Genomic DNA, 18226 nt, shown 5'->3' with positions numbered 1-18226 from the left:
CGGGCGCTTCCCGGGCGCCTGGGCCGGGGGCAAGGGCTCGGAGAGCTGCCGAGGGTCGGCTGGTGGGGCCCTGCAACGTGCCATGTGCCGACAGTGGCTCCGCTTGGCTGCTCTTCTGGACCAGAGGCGTTTGGTACCGAGTCATGGTACTGTTATCCGCTGGTACCAGCCCGCCATTAGGAATTCCACTTGCGTTTTAGGATGCAACTTTTATTTTTCATTCATTCCCAATGAAGTTGTGTCAGAAAGTGTCAATGCAGTCTTCTTTTGCCCATGTGGAGGGTACTTGAGGCACCGCAGTGGGCAATGGAGGGAGTCACGAACAACGGTTTGAGGTGTGATAACAAGCAGACTAATCAGCAGGAAATAATATTGCAGGAAAAATACCAAACCAAACCACGCCTTATTTTTCCACCAGAATAATAAATGAATGTAAAACTTGGGAAAATGCCTACTGACAGTATTACTGCATTAAATTAATTACTTTTGAAGGTTGATATGAGTGCTGACCCGTAGAATTGGCACCATTTGTTGATGCGGAGCCCCTCGCGGTGCCCTCTGGTATTACAGATGACCTCTGCAGCAGAGTGGAAGAATTGTGCCAGATATCCAGACTGTATTTTCCAGTGCAGACTGCTGGAAACTGAATGTCAGATAAGGCACAAGAAAAAACAAGGAGCCCAGTAAGTCATTAGTAGTTGACGCACGTGGACATACAGTGTAGGGTTTTGTGCATAAACTGTTATAGAACCACAGATGAGTGAATGCCTAGAGTCGGTGGAAATTGGAAGCCATTTTTACACTGATTTCCAGGATGTAGGAAATAAAGCTTGTTAGCTAGCAAGACACATTTTCTGCATGTCTTTATGTGTGCTTAGAGGACGGTCTACTTTTGTTACAGTCTCATTTACAAAGGAGCTGTTGACATTACACAATCACATTCATTCAGATGCTGATACAATGCATCAGAGCAGTATGGCATTAGAGAACTTTGGCGTAACTCAGTTTGTGTACAAGAAATCTGGAGTGCAGGGAGAGCTGTACAATGAGGTATTTGCAGGTGATTCCTAGTGAAGATCTTGGTGCCGGGGGTTTCACAGAACTGCATCCCAGGGCTACTCAGAATGTCCTGCATATTCTTGCTTGTGTTTATCTCTTCTTCCACAAGAGCTGCCTGCAATCCTATACATACTTGTTTCCCAGAGCAGCGTGTGCTTAAAATCCAGGTCTCCTGGTGCATCCAAATTTGTGAGATGTCTTTCATATTCTATTCTTTTGAGGGAAAGTGGCCTATCTGAAGTGAGAACTCTAGCAATAATCAAAGCGTTGGCTTCCCTGAGCAGGTGAAGAATAAAATTGCCCCTAACTTGCTGTACTTCAACAGTAGTGTTGACATAAGTCAGTACTTAACATTTCTCACGTGCAGTGCTTGGGGGCAAACAGAAACAGCAAGTGCAGGTCATGTCATTCACCAGATTTAGACAATTGCTGCTAATCAGCTGGCATTCCTAACTCTGTATTATCTCCTGCGAGGAAACATTTTTCTTAAATGAAATGTTGCTTGTGTGACTACTACATCTTGATCAAAACACTGGGCATTAGTAATGCTTAAAAACACGAGTTTCTTTGACTGACATTTTAGAGCTGTGATTTTTGTAGCAATCTCTGCAGTCTGGGCACAGGCAGGAGGCCATCACAGATTGGCTGGTAAGCTGCAGTTTTTAGCCTGTGGTCCCTTTGAAAGTCTCTGTGTGATACTTTGAAGGAAAAATGAGTGTGATGTCAGTAGATTTGATCATCCAATATGGACACATTCCTACTCCAGGTCATGGTATTTTCCAGTGTCCTGAGTTCTGCCTTTGAAAATGTCAAGATAAATTACTTTATAAGAACAAGCTAATACTTTGTAGCAAACCATCCTGCTCCACTATTGCAGAAAGGCTCAGCCTCATGTTGAGTGTAGGTACAATGTGAGCCCCAAGCGTCCACAGCCATGCTAGGTAAGACAGCAGAGTCTTGTACCTCTTGACAAGCTGTGGGAGTCTCTAGAATCATGTTGTGTCTCTTATGGTAGTTAATTTTGGGAAACTCGAAACTTTGTGAAAAGGAGTTCTGTCTAATTGTGAAGCATAAATTCAGTGTGAGGGTTCAGTATTAGACATTTATGAAAATAGTTCCTTTTTTGTTATTGTTCTCTTTGTTAATTTTAGGTTATTAAAGATAATCTGTGGCTTCAAAGAGAGACAAGATATCTGGGAATGAGAGGTATGTACTGGTTTCTTTCTTTTCAGTGATGTGGGTGTCTGAGGACTCCCAGGGCATGGGTGTGCAGGTGGGTAGGGGCCTGGAGCTGTTCCCTGGTTTTACCTGCCCCCTGATTTGGAAAAGGGAGGAAGGGGATGAAGAAGAAATGAAGCAGTCTTGTTCAAGAGTCATCCCATCAGGGCTCTTATGTGAGGTGTGATCCCAACAAACAGTATCTAAATGGTTCCCAGAGCAGTATTGGGCCTTGCTCCACACTCTCAGTGTGCAAGAAAAACAGCTTGACCAGCTGTGCCTGGCTCTGGACACCTGCCTCAGTGCCGTAGGAGCCAGATGCCCTTGGTGTGCATGCCTGGGAGCACTGCCCTGTGCTGCAGAGGGGAAGGGTGCAGAAGCATTCGTGGTGTCCCATTATGATCAATGGGACTTTTGATCCTGGGCTGCAGGGGAGTGCTTGCTCAGAAGTTAGGAAAAAGGGTGCTCTAGACTCCCTAAACAGCTCATGTAGATTGGAGCTACTATGAGAAGACCCTGCTCTGAATGATTTTCAGGAGGAACCCTCTTTCTTCATTAGTCATAATTGCATAGTACGGGGATCATTCTCTGATGTCCAGAATTCAGTGTTGCTAAAAAAACATTTTACTTAAAGCTAATTGAGACTTTTCAGAAGCTAATTTAGCCTCCATGCATTTACTAAATACTGTTGTGATACCTACCCTTGAAGCTATTTTCAAAGATCTCTGCAATTACTATAACTAATAACACACTTTGTCCTGGACCAAGTTGTTAAAGACTTAGAGACATAAGGGGTCTGAAAGTGTTGCTGGGATGCTAATACTCTTTACAGAGGATATCAAGTATAGTTGTTACTGATCTCAGATGTAGTGAGTATCTCCAGTGGTAGCTGACTAATCTGATCGAAATAGGCTACTCTGATACTTAGAGAAATCAGTTACAGCCAGAGAAACTGTGTCTGAGGGCTGACTGCCACAGGCTGTGTACATTTGAATAAATCACTTTGTTTCTCTGAGTCTTGGGTCTTTATTTTCTTTATACGTATATGAGATGTGCTGTGCTACCTCACCCAAGTGCAGTGGAGATGAATACCCTGAAAGTGTATGACATCGTCATACAGCACATAAACAGGGACAATGCAATGCCTGAAATAGACACCCCACCCTCCCCCCACTGGCTGCAGTTCCCCAAGAGATGGTTTCATGTTATGCATTTGCCAAGAAATTACATGCTCAGAAGCAGTCATCTAGTGAGATGCGTCTAATTTCTTTTCCCTTTGCCATGGCTAATTCACAAATGAGTTTATTAATTTAAATACTAAAGCAAATTATTCAGATTTTCTGAGCTTACTTGTTTTTTCTGTGTATTTATTCAACATAATCTTTGCTGCTTACATCTTGCTTTCTGATGGTTTGCAAATTATTAATGTACCATCCATTGAGAGGGGAAATGCAGTTTTATAGTACAGAAGAACATTCTGGCACTAAAGAAAAAGTGGACAGTTGGAGGATTTTGACACAGGATAGCTTTCTGTTAGTGGCTGAATCTCTGCCATACTGTTAGTAGGTAAATATGTGTTAAATGAAGGGCTACTACAAGCACTGAGATGAATGCTTGATTTTATAACTGAGAGTTATTTGCTTGAGGGTAGGGAGGCTCTGCAGAGAGATCTGGACAGGCTTGATCGATAGGTCAGGGTCAATTTTATGAGTTTCAGTAAGGCCGAACATCGGGTCCTGCACTTGAGCCACAACAACCCCCGGCAGCACTGCAGGCTTGGGGTTGTGACTGGAGAGCTGCCCAGTAGAGAGGGATCTGGGAGTGTTGATTGACAGCTGGCTGAACATGAGCCAGCAGTGTGCCCAGGTGGCCAAGAGGGCCAATGGCATCCTGGCTTGTATCAGGAATAATGTGACCTGTAGGACCAGGGAGGTGATCCTGCCCTTCTACTCGACCTTGGTGAGGCTGCACCTTGAGCATTGCATGCAGTTTTGGGTGCCACAGTAAAGGAAGGACATCAAGGTGCTGGAGAGGGTGCAGAGAAGGGCAGCTAGGCTTTTTAGGGGTCTGGAGAACAGGTCTTGCGAGGAGAGGCTGAGGGATCTGTGGCTGTTCAGCCTGGAGAAGAGGGGGCTGAGGGGAGACCTCATTGCTCTCTACCTGAGAGGCGGTTGTAGTGAGGCAGTGTTTGCCTCTTCTCCCTAGTGACAGGACAAGGGGAAACAGGGTCAAGTTGCACCAGGGAAGGTTCAGTTTGAGTATGAGGAAAAAAATTATTCACTGAAAGAGTGATGAGGCATTGGACCAGGCTGCCCAGGGAGATGGTAGAGGCACTGTCCCCAGAGGTTGTCAAAAAATGGGTAGATGTGGTGTTTTCTGAGATGTTTTAGTGGTCACAGGGATGTAGGCTGGACAGTTGGACTTGATGATCTCGAAGGTCTTTTACAACCTTAATGATTCTGTGATTCTAATAGTTGTCCTATTCTAATAAACATGCTTTTAAAATGTATTTAAAGCTAAGTTTTTAGTGGATTGCTTAATCAGTGTGCCACTTTCTTGCTGAAGAATTTCTGAATGAAATCAGTCAGATGGGGACTTCTGCATAAAACCTTTGTCATTGAAAATGGCAGTGTGCTGAAGAGAAACAGTTTGTGGCAGCACATTGATCTCAGAAATGCTTTTGGAAGCTTTTTCAAGTAATTTCTGGATAAGAAAAAAGCAATCCCAGAATAGCCCTGTGTTTGGGGAACACAGTCAATTTATTTTTTTTTGCTCAGACTTACTTAAAACAGGTCTGGAAAGTAGATTTATTTTGTTGATGCCAATAGTTTTTTTTACTTGTAACAAGAAAAGCTAATGGCAACATTAAAAACAGAAATACGGTAAATTACTACCTTTGCCTGTTCATTGTTGTGTGTAATTGAAAGGACTTTAAATTGGATTTGTATCCTGGATGCTTTTCAGGACAGGTGATAATTCAGAACAACAGCAACAAAAATACAGTAGGCAAGTACATTTAACTCTTTTCTTTCCCACTGGAATAGAACAACATTATTCAAAAGTTAGCTGTTAAGTTTTGGGGCAAAGCAAATTAGACTGCCTATGTGGGAACTGAAATATGCAGCCCTTACAAGCTAAGGATTAATATTACTCTTTTAGTTAAATTGCTTTATTTCCTCCCTGTGTCAGGTTATTTTTAATTCTGAACTTGATATTTCATGAACTTGTTAGAGTGTTCACTTTCCTACTGTAATTTGGCAGGTTAGGATGTGTTGTAAAGATCAAGGAGTCTTAAGGACATACGAGAGCCTTTGCCACAAGCCTATGGCTAAACTATTGAAGTTTTATATCATTGTTTCATATCATCATATTTAATTACCATGGCTAAGAATAACCTTCACCTTAACTTCCTTAAAAAACAGGTAAGGTAATGTAGTATTAGACCTACCCTTCTAACAGCAGTCCACTTGTGCCACCAACTTGTTCAGGACTGAGCCCGTTTAGTCCAGTGATAAAGGCTGGTGCTTTAGCACTGACAATCCCTGTCATTACACAAAATGAACTTCTTAGCAAAGGACAGTATGCAGACCACAGAGGACAGTTTCTTTTTTTAGATACCCATCCTTCCACCCCCAGCCCATATGAACACAGACCCTATGTCACCAGTTTCCATGTGTTTAGGTGCACTTTTTACCAGGTTGAGTCCTGTCTGTATTTGCACCCTCTGGGCAGCAAGTGAACATGGTGAGAGCTGGGAGTGAGGAGCTCCCCTTCCTGTGTTCTGTGTGCATTAAGTGTGGCTAATGGAGGTCCAAAAAAGCAAAAGATTGCCACTCAAAGCACTAGTATAAAAAGGTGTGCATGGCAAATGACCATCTGGGGAAAAAAGTAGAGAAAACCGAGCAGCATTAAATAGCAGGGATTGTTTTGATCGACTGTGCATTTGTCATTTCATAGTATTGTGGCACTGTGCATACATGGGGCTGAGTGACTGCTGTACTAATGTGAGTGGTAAAATGTTAACCCAATCTTCCACCTGTTTCAGCTATATTAATATTTATTTTCATGTTTTTGTTTTGTAATTCAATATAAAGTTAACCTAACAGCGCTGGTAATTATACAGTTTAAGACAGGGTTCTGGCAGATCTGTTTATATTGTCTTTATGGAGGATTAAATAATGGGAAAACATTTTAGTGATGTGATAATTTAAAAAAAACTAAAATAAAATATTTAACAACTTGATAATACATTGTAAGGATGTGGCATGTTTAATTTGTGTCATTAAGGAAAACAAAACAAAGAAAATCTTGTCTTAAAGGTGGTGATATTGCCTCACATCTCAAAAGAAAGTGAAATTACTGCCTTTATTTGATTAACTTTTTCACTTTGCATCTTTGGAGATGTTTGCAGGAAAGCCCCAGATGAAACCTCACGCTCTGCTGATTTGCTTGCTGGGAAGTGTTTAGGCCTGAGGCATTGGATTCTGGGAGTGCCTGGTGGCAGCCTGGCAAGCACAGCTGAGAGGGGCTGGTTGGGATGGTGTTTAAAACTGAAACTGGTCCCCCACTTTGCAAAGTTTCCCTTTCAAAAAGGTGTGGGATTAATTTCTATTTAGAAACTAACAGAAGTGAAGACTGTGCAGTTCTGATCATGGTTGTTCTGAAAACAGCCAGAAAAATAGCAAAGATTGGAGCTATAAAAAGAAAAGAGAGTGGAAGGAGCAAAGAGAAGGCAGAGCTGGTGTCAGAATTGAGATGCACCTCTGAAGGGGCATTGACAATGGTGCACTCACACTTCTGAGCAGCAGGGTATCCAAAAGAAAGCTCTGTATCTTATCCAAAAGAAAGTCATCGGGGTCAAGTATTAGTCTTTTCCAACCTCAGATGAATCTACTTGCTAATAAAAAAAAGCAATTTCAGAATGAAAATCTAGAAGAGACGTGCAAACCACAGAATGTGTTATGCCTGTACCATCCTTTCTTAGATATTCAGCATCGAGTTTTTCAGGCAATCCCCCAGCATCTACAATCCATCAAGGACTTTCCCTGAAAATAGACAGCAGATGAGTTGATAAATATGATTTATTTTGTCTTGATGTTAAGAGTATCCAGCAAATTATGTGGAAGAGCAGTTACATTCTTGTATGTCAGCTGGACTGAGCTATGTAATGTTTTACTGACAGTTAAATATATGTGGATCAGGAAAAAGTTATTTTACTTAACTGGCATTTGATGCTGCAAAAAGTAATGAGATAGAAAAGTGCTGCTTTACTGTCAGGGGAAAACAGAGTATTATAAAACAGCCTGTATTGTTAAAAATTCATAGGAAGGATGAGAAGAAATCTGGAGTTAGGCACTGGCACATGTTTCTGTGTGGACATGCATCTCACTGATTTAATCTATTTAAGCAAAACCTTCACTGAATTTTGGGAAGACAGCTGAGAATTTGCAGAAGTATCTTTGTAATTATCATCAACAATGAGGCTGCGTAACATAATGTCAAGAACCTGCAAAATCCCCAACCTCCAATTACCAATGATGGAGCAGCCAAATACATGCCTGGAGACTTCTGCTGGGAGCTGGGCAGATTATCTTGGGATTGTAAGTTATGAGAAAGCACAACTTGAAAACAGACACATCTATGTAATTAGCAATCCAAAGATTTATTCAGAGTCAAAGAACATGATTAGTTAATTAAATTGGTTACTGTGGACTTGATACTCTCCAGAGGGGTGTACCAGGATTTGCTGTCATATGAAACATGTAGTCGAGTATGCTGATGGAGATGTTATGCTGCACAGGGCACAAGAACAAAAGATATTTTATGAAGCAATTACCCGTTCTTCTTGGCTGACCTCCCTCATCCAAAATCCAAAATAAATGATCTGCTACACAAGAAGAACTTTCAAGGCAATAGCTGCCCAATGCAGCCCTTACATTTTGCCATTTGGACTTTGGCCCTTATGAAGCCCTGCAAAGAAGCTCCATCCATGCCTTCTGCCAGGGTTTCTGTTTGCTAGAAAGGAATTTACATTTCCAGTAGTCTGGCAAGAAAACAAAAAGGAGAGCTGGTGCTCCACCTCCATAGGAATGGGGCCGGGATTGCATTTCTGTGTAAGAGGCACAGCAAACATAAAATTAATCTTTTTTCTATGTTGGATAGATCTATACAAAACTCAGAAAATGCTAGATTCCTTAGTCAGAACAGAGGTTTAAAGACGTTGGAGGTGGGATATATTATGATACATGGATCTGCTGTGGAGTGCCATGGGCAGGTGGACTCTGACTGGTAGCTATCAGGTCTGTACCGCACTGACAATTCAGCACTGCTGTCATCCTGGGCAGTTGGGGCTGTTGCTTAGTCTTGAAACAGAAATAGGCCATTCATGACTAACCTGAAAGAATTCCAACCCCAAAGATATGCAGACAACTGATATTGTAATTACGTGTATTGCCATTCTCTCCAAGTTTACTCTTATTTTTACAGTCCCTAAATGAGTCTGAGTTTCTTGCATTGTTTTAACAGTGGTTCAAGTATTTAGATAAAACTTAGAGAAGTGAATTAAAACTGATCAGAAAATATAAACAACTTTTCCAGGCCCATATATCCACAATTTTATCCAATAGAAATCACTCTCTCCCAATTAAAAACATGCTATTCCAGTGTGAGAAGACAGTGAAGCTCCCCAAGGTGCACATGTCCATCTGGGTTCTGTATCAGGAATGCATCTCATTTATTATGTTAACAGAAATCTTTTCAACGATTGATGTGTATCTTCAAGGCCCTTTATAGGACTTCCTTTTAAGGGTCCAAGTCTGAATGCTCATTGCATGTCTTTTCTATTTGCAGCTAATAGTATTTCTCTATATTGTTCTTCCAACAAAGTGGCATATTTTCAAAAAAACACTGCTTCTCATATTAATGAGGTTTTAGTATCTTCAGCTTTTCATAGTTCATTGACACATAGTAGGGTTTTTTTAAATGACAACTTTATAGAAAAATGTCGTTTGTCGTTTGTCTCTTTTTCAATGAGGTTTTCTTTCATATGAATAGATATTGCTAATGGTTAAAATAGAAGCTTTAAAAAGAAATATTAAATGAGAACTATTATGCAAATAATTTTTAAAAGTATCTTCTTTAAACATAAACAGCCAAATAAATTTTTGAAATTTTCATTACTTTTTTGTCTTAATTCAGCAGCTTTGTCTTTTGACAATTTGGTATATTAACGTACAGATTTTTAGTATAAACACACTTTATTAATGCCATAGGTGCTTTTACTTTAGTAGATGAAAGTGATATGCTATGATTTCAAAACTGTTCTTGGAATTTTGTATGATAACACGGACTGATCTTCTGTAAAAATATTGGGGCATAATAGGCTAGCATTGATACTGCTGATTACTAAATTGAGGAGCATTTGGTTTGGTGTCACTTCAATTCATCTGGAATGTGACCGAGACCCTTACTCAGCTGTATTTTTGTTCTGAAAATGTTTGACATGGTTAATATTTAATTGGCAGGCTGTGTCTTTGAAGCGTAAGACTCTTCGCACTGGGGCCACTCATATTGTAGAGTGCTTCAATTATTTATGCTTTGCAGAGAATTTCTTTGTGTTGAAAATACTAACAATTAATTTAAGGCTGAAACCTTTTATTTCATGCATTCCTTTACATTTAAATGACAAGAAGTTTTCTGTGGAGTGTCTGTGAGTTCTCTAGGTAGGAAACAGTTTTATTCTAACTCCTGCCAGGTTATGTGGGGCAAATCCTCTCTCTGTTTCCTGTCTGGCCTTGTATCTCTGTTACTTATGTTGATTTTAAGTGCTCTGAGGGAGAGTGTGCAGGTCAGTGTGTGCTCACAGAGCTCCAGCTACCCCAAGCCCCATCCCTGGCTGGAATCTGCACCACATGGCTGCTGTGCAGGAGCCAGCTTTAGCACTAATTCAGAGTGTTGCCTTGGTTTTCAGCAATGCTCCTACCTCTGGTCGTTCAAGCCAATGAAGCCCCTCACCAGCTCTTGACTTCTGCAGCCTCGGACCATCAGTGGAGCCATTCGCTGTTTGCTTTGATACCCTCATGGACAAAGAAGATTCTGTTCAAACGAGAGTCTTCTGTTAACAACCAGCTGGTCAGTAAAAGATGGTTTGCTACTTTTAATATTTGTAAGGATTGTAGCAATCGCATAAAATGTTAATGTTGTTGAGAATTTACTACCCCATTAGTATGTTTCTAATTCTGTCTTGTGTTTACGTTCACATGAGATGGCTTCAGCAACACTAACGGGGTTTGAGACTTCCAAAGAATTGCTGTGACAGATACAGCTGTGTGATTGCTGTTTAAATTCTGATAGACAATTAGTAATGAAATACATCTGCATAGTCTGATGAACTTTGTGCGTAGTGTATTGTGTTAGGGAATTCTGATAGCCAAAAGATGAGTATAACAATTCAAGTGTTAGTACTTATGGGAATAAGTAGTTTATACAAATTTGGAATAGAAAAAAGAATAACTATTGGGATAATGGAGGTCGTGAATTTGAAGGCAATTAATACTTAATATTTTTTTTCTCATTTCATTATTTATATTGTTAAGCTTGTGCTGCTGTGAATTATGGTATTTTCATACACTATGTAAACTTCTCCCCTTCCTCCACAGCCTGAAGAAAAGTCCAATATGTCAACATCTTCTAGATTTGGAGTAACCCTTCAGAAATGTGGCGTTGTAAGTTTTCTTACATTTGTCTTGTTAATTCAATAGGAAGTTTGTCCTTTAAAAAGTGGGAACAGAACTGTGTCCATGCTGAGTATTTGGGGAAACTTCTATTTGATATTAAGACGTTTGTGCCTTCTGTAAGAGGCACAGTTTTGCAAAGTTGATTCAAAGCTGAAGGAAGTCACTGAAATCTTCTCTCAGACTTCAGGGGATTTTGAGTTGTCATCAGAGCAAATATCTCAGTGTGAATTTGTGAAACTGTAAGTGGGCAAAGCCCAGTGAACTCTAGAAATTGGCCATAAGGCTGAGTAGGGATAGAGATAAACCCCTTTAGGTGATGAGGTAAACCTCCTGAGATACTCTCCTGGTCATCCATGGATGCCCTACCTTTTTCAAGTATGAACTCCTTTTCAAGCATGGCAGACTGAGCCCTGGGATGCCCTCGGATGCCCACTGTGGTTTTGGGTATCCTATTACTGCTGTAGAAGAGCCAATGTGTAATAGTCTGCATATTCTGTGGGACTCAGCTGCAGCACAGTATTTAATGAATAAAAGGTTTCATTTTACTTGTATAAAATGCTTATGAGGAGCAAAGACCTTCCTGCTATAAGGAAATTTTAAACCTTCCTTTTATTTTTACTTCATGTGGTATAGGTTGATAGATTTACCTAGACTGGTGGGGGTTTTTTCCCCCTCTTTTGTTTTGTTGGTTTTTTTTTACACTGGATAAAGCAAGTCTGAATTTGCATAATTAGAAACAGTTCATCTGAGCTCTCCCTTGGGGAGAGAAAGTCACAAGTCACAACTTTGTGATAAGTCTGAGTTCAGCCACTGACATACTGCTTATGAGGGTAGAGGTTTCAGCAATCAGTACAGAAGAGGTGACATTATAACCTGCACCAGATCATTTGCATAGAGAAGAATGAATATGCATAACATCTCATGGCACTAATTACCTAGAATGTTGTTATTGAAATGGCTGCATATCATAATTAATGAAGTGGAATAGGGAGCATTTTTGGCATAAGAAACAGTAACAGAATCTTCTGTGTTTCTAGCTGTAGAGTCCAAATTTTTGTATTAGAACTTCTCAGAAGGAGAGCTTAAGACAGTTGCATGTTGTTTTTGTCTGCTACAGTGTCACCTAGGGTCATTAAGACTTGTGAAATCCTGCTGTATATGATCAAAGTTAGTCTCTTGTAGAACTGTGAACTCTCTTGTGGTTTCTGAAGTCTATCACAATTTTTATTTTTAGAACTAACTTCTATGGGGGCTGCTTTATTATTAATATTTGCTGGTGTCCAGATACAGAGCAGACATTTCCTAAAAAGACAAAAAAAGGGGAAAGCTCATCCTGAATAATACCTTGGTGTGTTAAATAAGTGTTAATTTGGTGTTATTATTGGAAGCCTGGTATATCTTCATGGCTATTACATGAAGATATTACAGCATATTACAGACCTGATAAAGTTTTAGACAATTGTGGTTTAATATGAGTTACAGAGGAAAGCATTTTGGAAGGTGAGAGGTCCATAAGCAGCTCTGTGCTGAAAGTAATTTCATTTAGAGGGTATAATTAGTCAGTAAGATATAAGGGCTAAAGGGCAGTCTTGGCTACACTGACCACAAGATGGTGGAGTTTTGTCAACCTGGTCTAGTGGGAGGTGCCCCTGCCCATAGAGGGGGCTGGAACTAGATGATCTTTAAATCCCTTCCAACCCAAACCATTCTATGATTCTATGATTATGACCTTTAATTAGTAATCAAGGCTATGAATTTTGCTGTTGAGTTGCACATACAGTTATTTTGCACCATTAATATTAATATTTCTGTTTTCAGGTGGATGTTGAACACGACCCTCAAACTGCATACATTACACTTCTGATTAATAACACCCTGCTCTCAACAAACATTACAGATCTTATCCTCCTGGACAATATCACTGGTCTACATGTTCAAAAAAACAGTGGTAATAAGACCACAGATGGTGTACAGATTTACAGGAAAAGTTTCTTGCAAGGTAAAATCTGCAGAAAATTACCCCTGCTTTCATGTGTGGAAGAACACCTATTGAAATAATTAATGTATTTAGTTAGTTTTGGTGGTGTAAATTCTCTGATTACCAGTTCATACAGGTTAAAAGATTTTGTGCTACAGTTTACACTTCTGTTATTGCATTTTTGGCTCCCACATTTGAACTGCTTCTGCTCTCCCAGGCTCAGAAATTAGCCCCTGTTCTCTGTAAGGTAGTGGTTATAATGTAGTCTGTCCATTTAATAAAACAAAAGTAGTTGAGTTTTAATTTGAAATTTTCCTGGGGAAGAACAAATCTATCTATATTGCTTCCCGCTTGACTATACTGGTATACTCTGGCTGCATCCTCTACTGAATTCCGTTGAAGTCAATGTTGTGAGCTTACTGCAGCTTGGTTCCTAGGAGAGCATTTTTGCTCATGAGAATGCACAGTCCAAAGGGGAACCTAAAATACTGTTCAGATGTTTTATTCATATTGAACTTGCTTTTCAAATTTTGTAAACATCTGTAGCTGCAGCTGAGCTCAGCTGGGTGCTCAGCTCTTCAGAGATTCACACCCAACCTTCTTGTGTAAAAAGAGGTGTGCAACTGTACTGAGTTGTTTTCACGTCAGTGTAGCTACTGTTCTGTTTAAGAAAATGCAGATACAGTTACTTAGAGGCCACTAGTCATGGACAGATGGACCTCACCTGCTTCATCTGCACAGTTGTTTGGTTTTTTTTCTCAAACAGGTGGAGAGTATTTTGCAATCAACTACTCTGCACTTCTGGACACAAAACAAATGTGGCATGGCAGGGTCTTGACACTGCCTGCAACACTAACTTTCAGGAGTTCATCACAGGTATTTTCTTTACAATTTGATTTTGCTCGTCACAATTATGTAAAAAAAGTCTCTAAAGTGGTTCTTGTCTGCCTAAGTAATGAGGCTTGCATGTCATGACACAAAGTTCTCACCTCTCTGATTGTTTGGCATGAATTTATAAATACATGTGTTACTCTTTATCGCTTAGGAAGTTCTGGATTTCCTTCAGTGAAGTATGCTTGTGTGATGTCCTGTAGCTTTTCTTCCTACATTTTGTATTTCTATCTCCAATTTACCTATGCATCCTAGAAATAATGGTGTTCCACATACTTACGTGTTTAGTTGTGGAGTCTATGAGAGATACAAAGTTTTGCCAAGTTTTTATCAGAAAATTATTTATTTTAACCATAAAACAAGTTGCAGGAAAGGAAAACCTGTTTGCTTGTATGGAAGATGCTTTTTACATAAGAGTTGTGAAGCTCTGAGATTCTTCATAGAAGCTGAGGAATCTCCATGCTTGGTTATTTTTGATAACTTGGTTGTACCAGGCTCCAGGACAACTGGTGTAATGCTGGAGTTAGCCTGGCTTTCAGTAGGAGGCAGGACTAAGGAAGCAGGACAAGTGGTTTCTTCCAAAGTAAAATTTTCTAGTTCTTAAATATGGCTTGATAATTTTCCTGTGGTTTTCATATTTGCATATAACTGAAACCTGCTGTATTTTCTTTCCAACTGCTGTATCTCTTATATTTTGGAGGAAGAAAGTGTTCAGCATGCATGAGTGGTACTAGAGTGGCAGAGAGCAAGACTTCAAAAAACAGGGAATTATAGGAGTAGAAACATGTGCACTGACTTTCAACATGCACACTGACTTTACTTCCTGTTCTATGTATTTTCAGTCAACTCAGATTTTATAGGCACAGGAAAACAGAATTCTTTGAGTATGGAAATATGCCTCTGTGATTAGAAGGCGCATGTATCCCACAGAGCAGCTGCTTCCATGTCTTTTAGTGAAACCCCTAAGTACACTGTGTTTTCTTAAAAGGTTTATTTCAGCTTTAAGCTTAATGAGAAATATAGCTTGTATTCTAAGGAAAAGCTTTTCTGGAGACTCTGGGCTGTTTGCCAGTTGATTCTGCTTATTTTTACATATATTTTTATATCTCTTACAGAATAAAACACATCTCGTATCACTGAAAGCATCGTTCACCATAACTGAAGAAGAAAGGACTGAGGTAGATTCTATTACTTGGAATTATATTGACTCTTTTGCTTAAACTTAATGATACTCTAAACTAAATCCTAGGAAGTAAGGATATACTTACATCTCATCACTCAGCTATGGGCTATTAATCATACACAAGTTTGCCTTCTCTGATTTTAAGAGGAAGAAAACAGGAGTCAAGATAGGGAATCTTTGTTATCTTGAAACACCAATATTTAGTATGGAAAATCTACGAATTTCCATTATATTCCTAGCCATGTTTTTTTTCATTTGAAGAATTGTCCAGGCACAGAGAACTGTAATGAGAAATATATTCACCTGCTCTTGTGCAAAGCCACCCTGAGAAAGCTTTTTGCCTTTGCAAAAGGGTGGAATTATCCTCCACCTATTGAGAAAAGATTTCTGTATCATGCTGATATACAAATAAAAAAAATAGATGTGTGGGGAGCCTGAGAAATAAAACTGTAGTAAGAGAGGCATAGTTTATGTTTGCCTTTAGTTTTTTAACTAGTTATCCTTCCAATATGACTTCCTGTTCTTGGCTTATGAATGAGCATGATTTCTAAGAGACCAAATAGACCTTACAGTCATTGCAGCAAACTGTTACTCTTCTAGATATTTTGTATTAGAGAACTCCCCTCAGTATCCATCAGTTTAATTGCTAGAGTAATCTCTTCATAAAACTTGTTTTCCTCCCACAACCCCTCATTACCTTGGTAGACTGCTGTGTTGCAGCCTCTTTTTAAGAAGCTGTGGCTTTGGTTGGCAAGAAAACTGATATTTTGTGGTCAGGCAGAAGAAAATAGCTTGTTTCACCCCAGAACCTTTTTTCCATTAGAAATCTAAAGTTTATGTGGATGAGGATTGCCTGAAGAGGTCCTGTGTCCCATGACTTCCTCTCCACTCTTAAAATCAATAGTCTATTTGGAGGTTGGACACAGGGGCCTCTTATTCCAGTACTTTTTTTTTGCTGGGGAGCTCTTGCCTTCTTAGCTTCTATTAGTGTCATAGCTACAAGTCCAGACTTGGCTTTCTCATAATTGAAGATCAAGTACCCATTCTGTTAAAAAGAAAGCCAGAATTAAATATGATATAAAGTAAAACTATGCATGAGCTAAATAACTCATTATTCCTGGATAAAGATGTAGTAAGTTTTAAAAGGATTGGACATCTGTATAGCCAAGAATTATGCTTCCAATTACAATGAATGTATTTTTTGGAAACTCTTAGCTTTAAAACTATGAAACATGAAGTAGCTGACTGGGTTAGGAAATAACTTCATGGATGCTTTTCTCTAGAGTTCATTGTGAATTGATCTGCAGCAGCTGGTGATGTCTAAGCAAAGACTATAAACTACATTGGTCTTAGTCCACAGTGAAAATTCCTGCAACCTATTATTATAGTTAAAACCTTTATAGTGCTGTTTTTGTTGGTTTGTTGGTTTTTTTTACAGCTTGAACTTGCTAGTTAGACCTCAACAAGTTCTTGAGGACTATTCCATAGTTAGGTAAAATTTGCTCAGCTGGATTTGAGCTTACTAAATGAACAGGTTTTGTAATTAAACTGTGTGATAAAGCTTTGTGGAGAATACTGTTAATTTTTTAAAAACAAAGCTTAGAAATTATGGAACACATTGTGTTTCACATACATAGTATTTGCTTTTGGGCTGTGGCCAAACATAAAGTGTTCCAGAATGAAATCAGTTTGTGCAAGGAAATAATGATCAGCTGGGAAAAGTGCTGTGTATTGAATTTCATCCATATCTTCGGCTGTCAAAAATACTCTCAATCTCAGATTTTATTTACTAAAAATCATTATTTAAACCTATTCATGGATATGGTGAAGCCAACACATGTGTGACTAAGTGGGTACTAAATACTGAATTTGAGGACAGAAGAGAGAAGAATTCATTATCTAGTTATGGCAGTGCCATGCTTAAGTTGGTCCCATCAGTTTTCACATGGTTTGCTTGCACACTTGGCTATTATGCTGTTCTTTAAAGGTTTACAAACCATATGGTTTGGTTTTTGCTTTGGTTTTTAACATCCTTCATCTAAAATTATGCAACCCTTGAAGCACTTTGAGGTTCACTAAAATGTTTTGGGAGTAAGAATTCATTTGAGCAAGCTTCTTCAGTTGTACTAGGTGACCAAGAAAGAATCACAGAGGGGTTCTTCTTCAGCTCTGCCACACCAAGGCTCTAAATGCGGTCCCAGCACTTTCAAGTAATACGAGACTTTGAGTCTGATCTTTATATATATGTAGAATGTAGTTTTGGTAATATGGTCTTTTAATTTCAGATTTGGTACAGCCATGCCATCCATGCCGCAGGGTTCTTCATTGCTTTTGTTGTTTCCCTTGTATTGACATGCCTGGGTTTTTTCATTGTTTACCGAACCCAAATGTTAAAATGGAGTTTCCGTGGTAAAAACCAGGTAAGTCACACTGTCTATAACAGTACTCTGTTTAAACTTTTTCATTTATCATATCTGTTGATATAACTTGCTAAATAATAGAGGTTTTTGAAGGTAAATAAAAAGCCACCAAGTGATGGATTGAATTCACAGATAATGTAACAACCTCTAGTTCTTAGCACAGATTTAGTGGGGAGTGTAGGAATGATAATCTGATCAAAAGAACTGCTGCCTGTACTTGGATGTTAGCTTGAGACTGGAGGGAGATGATTATCCTTTGGCTATTTGTTTGTTTTCATGTTCATCCCAGTTGCCTGGAATTGCCCAGGGAGTAGACTATTCTCCTTGAGCACAGCATTTTTGAGTCCAAATTGTATTTCTGCTTATCAGGAATAGGGAATAGAATTTAGGTGTCTTAGTTCCTTGGATGCACCTTAATCTCTTGAGTGGTTAAGCAAAGCAGTTGGGTTTGGGGAAGGAGCATTTTCAGTGTTCTCTATCCAAGCTGAGCTGATCTGGAGAAAGTGTTTCCATACATACTGGGCTGCAGAGAGAAAATAGAGGCTGTGATAAATATTAATCAGATTAGATGAATGTTTAGCCTTCTAGACTTCACAAGTCTGCTGAAGTCAATGTAGAGTTTTCTGTCTTCTCCATTCGATTTTTTATTTGTATTCTGGATCAGTTCTATACAAAAATTTTAGCCTAACCAAAAGCAGTATATTTTATTTCAGATATGTATCTGAATTGTACAATTTCTTTA

The 18226-nt window shown here is 39.3% G+C and overlaps 1 protein-coding gene across 1 annotated transcript in view; it reads left to right on the top strand.

Moving 5' to 3' along the window:
• The first annotated feature begins 2216 nt into the window (after positions 1 to 2216).
• EVC2 (Ellis van Creveld syndrome 2) overlaps positions 2217 to 18226 on the top strand; it is a 61816-nt gene continuing 45806 nt past the window's right edge. Inside the window, exons 1-7 of the mRNA XM_010003111.1 lie at positions 2217 to 2265; positions 10247 to 10407; positions 10935 to 11000; positions 12831 to 13011; positions 13757 to 13866; positions 14997 to 15059; positions 17350 to 17484. Of these exons, the coding sequence (XP_010001413.1) occupies positions 2259 to 2265; positions 10247 to 10407; positions 10935 to 11000; positions 12831 to 13011; positions 13757 to 13866; positions 14997 to 15059; positions 17350 to 17484 (723 nt within the window). The 5' untranslated portion in view covers positions 2217 to 2258. The remainder of the gene's footprint in view (positions 2266 to 10246; positions 10408 to 10934; positions 11001 to 12830; positions 13012 to 13756; positions 13867 to 14996; positions 15060 to 17349; positions 17485 to 18226) is intronic.

This window comes from Chaetura pelagica, unplaced genomic scaffold, assembly GCF_000747805.2.
Source record: "Chaetura pelagica isolate M959 unplaced genomic scaffold, ChaPel_1.0 scaffold147, whole genome shotgun sequence".
Classification (NCBI taxonomy): Eukaryota; Metazoa; Chordata; class Aves; order Apodiformes; family Apodidae; genus Chaetura; species Chaetura pelagica.
The sequence above is the reverse complement of the archived record's forward strand: the minus strand, read 5'-3'. Positions and strand labels throughout refer to the sequence as shown.